We start from the raw sequence: 6,000 nt of genomic DNA on the forward strand, positions 1-6,000 counted from the left end.
ACATTTGCAAATCCATGGGACTTCAAGTCAGGACAACCAGATGACTAACTCCTTAAGCTAGTGGGGTAATGGACAGATGATGTGGTAAACCTGCCTGACATTTATTTACTGTGTGTATATAGTATTCTAGCAATTGTTTTTATTTCAATAAATGTATTGTTTTACTTTCTAAGTGCATTTGCCTGAGTGACTATAGGAACCTTAGAAGGTACTGGGTAAGATTCCCTGGCATAGTAAGGCACCCCTGGGGCCAGCCAGCATGAGTTGGGCCACAAAACCCGGTATTAAGATTATAAGAGGGTGGTTGAAGAATATTATAAGCTTGTCTGAAGAAGTGGGCTTTCAGAGAATACTTGAAGGTTTGAAAACAAAGTGAAAGTCTTTTTATGTGAGGGAGTGAATTCCACAAAGTTGGTGCAGCCTGAAAGAAGTCCTATAGCTGAGAATGGGAGTAAGTGATGAGATTGGAAGAAAGACGCAGATCTTGAGCAGAACAGAGGTGTCGAGTTGGCAGATATTTTGAGACAAGTGAGATGTATCTTGGTGCAATTTTGTTCATGGCCTTGTATGCTAGTAGAAGAATTTTATATTGGATTCGTGAGAAAAACAGGCAACCAATGTAGAGCAGAGGAAGAACGAATTGCAAGGACAAATCAATCTAGCTGCTGCATGCTGTTAGGAACCCCTCTAGCCACTACAGCACAACCCGGAGTCTGCTCTGCAAGTCAGGTTTTCACTGGAGCCCCTAGTGTGGGGGACAGACTTGGCCACAGACCAGCAGAGGGTTGTGAAGTTCGTATCAGCTAGGGAGAACCCAGGAAAGCGTAGTGAAGTCCAGGCAATGGTCGAGGGCCGGCAGCAGACAGGGAATCCAATAAACAAGCCGAGGTCCTGGGTCACGAGCAAACAGGAAGGTCGGTAAACATGCCAGAGGTCGGGGTCACAAGAAACACAGGCAGGGTCCAAATCCAGGCAAGGGGTCATACACGGGCAATCCAACAGAATATCCAAAGGACAGCAACAAGGAGCAGAGCAGGTCAGCAGACTGGTAACAGAAGCTATAACCGGCAGTGAGGCTGCAAACCTCACTGCCTTGAATGTACAGGTGGGCCAATCAGAGCCTAGCTCTACAACTACTCCCAGGAGATGACTGATTAAACAATTAGAGCCTAATAGCCACCAGGCCATTGAGTACCTCTGCCCCCTGTTGCCGGGACGCGGCGCTATACTGCAGGGCATCCGGCCGTTGCCTCGGCAATGGTCGGGAGTTGGGAGGAAGTGACGTCCCGGTGACGGCCGGGACGACAGGAAGCGAGCCGCGGCGGCTGTGAGTACCGCCACGGCTCGTGGCACATGCACAATAGATTGCAGGGGCTCAAGTCTGATTTTGGGAAGACCAGTAAGAAGGGAATTGCAATAGTCAATGCAGGAGATGAGTGCATGAATTAAAGTTTTTGCAGTGTCTTGTGTGGGATATGTACGTATTCTGGAAATGTTTTTTTTAGATGTATGCAGCATGATGTAAATATAGAGTTGATTTGGGGAACAAAGAATAGTTGTGAGTCAAAGATTACACCTAGGCAGCGAGCTTGTGGGGTGGGATTTATGGTCATATTGTCAACAGAAATAGAAAAGTCAGGCAGAAAGCTTCTATTGGTGGTGGGAATATATTTTAATTCTGTTTTTATAAGATTGAGTTTGAGTTGGCGAGAGGACATCCAAGATTAAAGGGCAGAAAGACAGTCAGTAACACGAGACAACGCAGATGGTGAAAGATCAGGAGAGGATAGATAAATTTGTGTATCATCTGCATAGAGATGATACAGAAATCCAAAAGGAGCTTTTTAGTTATCCAAGAAATGCATGTAAACATCTTCCAACCACACTAACGATTACCTTACTGCAAGTAATGTCTGTTTATGTCTTCCGGCACATGCACCAAGCAGCAGCATCACTTCTGCTTCGCCAGCTTTACATATATACTTGAATGTTATTAGTAGCACTTTCATAAAAGTTGACTTGTTCTAGTAGTCATTGAAGAGATAAATACGGTTTGGACAAGTTGAAATTAGCAGAAAACACATGTGAACCCACTGAAAAATTCTTAGATGTGAGTCGCCTGCAATATTTTCCAGCGCATTATCTACCAAGGAATTGAAAAAAATATATATAAACCCCCCTGTAATTAGTGTTTAGCTGCACTGTATTAGAAGTTCTACTGCTAGTAATACCAATAATCTGAAGTTGCAAAACCTATTCTCAAAATATTTTTTCATATTTATAATCACTTAAGTGTCATACTTTCCTAATAATATACACCTGTTTCCCATCACCTCTACTTTAAATCAGGAACTAGCTGTGCTACTAGACAAGCTATTCTGCCACAACTTGTATTTCTTGTTCACTTTCTCTCTAAGGTTGCAAGCTATCCATAAAGGAACCTACAAATCAGTCAGGCTATATCTGTAAGTGACTCAGCACATACCATTTTCAATATACTGTAGAAAGCATTTATGCTACAGCTTGAGAGGAAGGGGTGATGGGTCATGTAAAGGGTCAAGCTAAGGAGCTTGGTTGTATGCCCTCCGCCAAACACAAAGTCTACATCTGCCACGATTTCATTATATTTTGTTGACAAAAATAATTCACCTTTATGTTTTATAACCGATCAAGGCCTGTTCTGCTGAGGTGAACATGGGGGGGGGGTAGATATGGGTAAGCAAACATACAGCATTGAATTTGCAGATGGGTGATGCTTTTTTACAATATATGCAACTGGTTTGAAAAAAAAAAAAAGAAAAGAAAGAAAAGAAAAGGAAAGCTGAGGTGGAGGGCGTTTGTAACAATTTAGCTTATTATGGCACAAGTTATAAATCTAAATTAGAAACTACTGATGAGATATGAGGCTGCATGTGACACAGTGGTCAGCACTGCTGCCTCACAGCTCTGGGGTCATAGGTTCAATTCCAATCAGGGACTATCTGTGTGGACTTTGCATATTATCCTGGTGTTTGTCTGGGTTTCCTCCTGGTGCTCGGGTTTCCTCCCACAGTCCAAACACATATGGGTTGGTTTATAGGCTGCTGAAAAAATGGGTCCTATTATGTGTGTGGTATAGAATTATAACGTAAACTCCAGTGGGTCAGGGACTGTGGTGAATGATTACACATTCTCTGTACAAAGCTGCATAATGATTGGTGCTATATAAATAAACAATAATAACGCAACTACTAATGTCCATAATAATATACAATAGGGATGTCTTAAAACAAACAAGGTTTTTAAAATTAACAAAAATAGTGATCAGAATTCACCAAGCATAAGCAGTCACATCAAAACTTACACACATATTTTAGCATCACAAAACAATGATGCCTCAAGCAAGGCTTTAGACAACAAATGAACAACCCGTTGCCAATTGGCCATATATATCACACAAGGTAATTTTTCTAGCCAGCTTGAAGTTTGACATTTTTCTTGTCGTGCCACTGGCACTATACTGCAGATGAGCCTCTTCTTCAACACACAGAGTGCGTCACTATACAGACCCAGTGCACTTCTAAGGAGGCTGGCATCCTGGATGTGCCACCTTTGGATTTCAGGCTGGAAGTAAAGTGGCTAAAATTCAAAATGCAGGAGCACGTCATGCTCCTTCCCATGCTAGGTTTAGCTTTGGGAAAGAATGAATAACAACATCTTGTGGAAACCACTGCAGAGGGCATCAGAGCTATGTAGATGATGATAATGCAGAAACAGAGCATTAAAAAGTCAAAAACAGAACACATTCAGTAGTAAGATTATCCAATCAATCGTACATTTGACAACTACTGTTAGGCAAAACGTTCAAAAACTGGTGAGGAATATACAGCTTCAAATATCATAATTTATTATTAATATTTACCTGTAGAAATAAGGGAGCTGACTATCATATACTAGCAGGGAAGCAGGAAAAGTATGTGCTTGAAACAGTGGGGATGTAGGCCCAGCTTCACTTTGCTTTGGAATGCAGAATGTGCATCTTTGTCAGGAAGTTTTCAAGGTGGGTATTAGGTGGTGCCAAAACCATGCCCCCTATATTTTGCATGCACTTCTATACCCAGAGGCACTTCTCAAATGTTGAGAGGTACAACTGCAAAAAGATTCCCCTTTTCTATAATTTTATAGTATACATTTTTAAGCAATTGTACAGTAGTAGTTCAGTATCTTAAAATGTGTACAAAAGCAAAATGTTGTACCTCCCAGCTCTAGACAAACATAGAGAAACAAAATAGTATATAAATAAGCAATTCACTTGCAGTACATTGTGCATAGTTATTTACAAAATACTGTTCACTTTAAAAAGAAATAAAAATACATTGTTAATATAAGCCCATAATTATCAGCAACAAGAGAATTAAATTAGTAAGTAAATTATACATGTTATGTAGCTCCACATAAACCTATATTACTAAAAAAAACTTGTTAAAACTTAAATTTATGAAGGGAACTGTGAGTGTATTGTAATGTATAATATATTATAAACAATTTGAGGTCTAACCAAACAAGGAGATCAACTCGTAACAATAAAACAATTAGAAGAGATCACTGGCAAGCATTTTATTTATGGTCCACGCCTTTCTCTGTACACATTGACAACACCTCCCTAAAACTCCCAAGTGTAGAACCGGTGCAGCAGCCCTAAGTTCCGGGTCCTCAGCCAATCACATGGAGACACAACACAGGACAAGAGAGAGCCGGAAAGTGGTTGGAGATTGGGCGAATGACTAATGCGAGACCGGTGACCGGGCGGTACATTAGTAGACACTGGCCCTTTTGACAGGCCTGAAAAATATGCATATTTAATTATAAAATTGCCTGATATATGGCTACTTCCAATGTATTCTGCATCGAGAGCTTAATACGGTAATACAGATATTAATACAGAAAGACAGCTCTCAGGACGTAAGGTGCTGGGGTAGTGGAGGTAACGCAAACTAATTTGCGGTGAACATGAGAAAGTCAGTGCGCAATAAAGTAAAGTCATTATGAAATTCAATGAAGAAAGACAGAGTGTCACATTATAATGTTTAAAATAGCTGCAGAGTGGTGTCCAGGAAACAATTATGATCACAACCTAACAAAGCAATGGTTTCACTTGTGCTCCGGCCAGCAGACTATTCGCAGAATACAGGTCAGGTTACTAGCACACACTTACTAGCAGTACTAGGACGCAGGCCGGATCGCTCAGGGGAAGGAAGATGGCGTGTTTCCTAGTCAGCATGCCTGGTGAAGCTACGGGTACTCTGGAATTGTCACAGTTCAGACCATAGGTTCCCTCCGGATGGTAGAAGGTAGAACTATCGAGGAGAAGGATCTTGATGACATCACAGTCACATGACAAAGCTCATTAGTGACACCTCTATACCATGTGACCTCCCATGTTACATAGTTAGTGGGAGCGGGAGAATTAAAGCCAGAAGGGATTTTTAGTAGAGCTATCTGTTCAAACATCAAGTTTTTTTAAGCTTTATTCGGGGAACTGTGTATTTACATATGAAAAATATATTCATATATAAAACTTAAAATGTTGGCCAGTCAATTCCAGGTCACCCAGATTTTACAATTCAACCAGACTCAGAGTCTCCCCAAATCTTGTACATTTTTTGAGACTGGAGGTTACTTTCTTCCATTGGTACTCACTAGTGCCTACAGAGAGGCTGCCCCCTCTCACCCATGGTCTAACAATTGATTTATTACCTTTATGCACTTTTAAAAATAGTTGCTGCCTGCTTCTGCATGGACAGCAGAAGATAAAGATAAGATTTTAGAACACAAAAAGGCATCAGATCAGGTTTGAAGAGTCAAATATCATTTTATATTTTGTTCTACCAGTAGGGATGAGGATAAAGCATTTTTGTGTTTTGTTTTTTAAAACAAATTTCAACCTTTTTTTTTCCAATGCCAGTTTGAGTTGTGTGCATATTGCTGTACGGTACATCAGTTTGATGGTGAGATTTGTTC

The 6,000-nt window shown here is 40.7% G+C and overlaps 1 protein-coding gene across 1 annotated transcript in view; it reads right to left on the bottom strand.

Moving 5' to 3' along the window:
- The window catches only part of ERP44 (endoplasmic reticulum protein 44), a 49,545-nt gene extending 44,168 nt beyond the window's left edge, over positions 1-5,377 (bottom strand). Inside the window, exon 1 of the mRNA XM_075212706.1 lies at positions 5,195-5,377. Within this exon, the coding sequence (XP_075068807.1) occupies positions 5,195-5,260 (66 nt within the window). The 5' untranslated portion in view covers positions 5,261-5,377. The remainder of the gene's footprint in view (positions 1-5,194) is intronic.
- Positions 5,378-6,000: the final 623 nt, after the last annotated feature.

Source organism: Mixophyes fleayi, chromosome 5 (assembly GCF_038048845.1).
Source record: "Mixophyes fleayi isolate aMixFle1 chromosome 5, aMixFle1.hap1, whole genome shotgun sequence".
NCBI lineage: Eukaryota > Metazoa > Chordata > Amphibia > Anura > Limnodynastidae > Mixophyes > Mixophyes fleayi.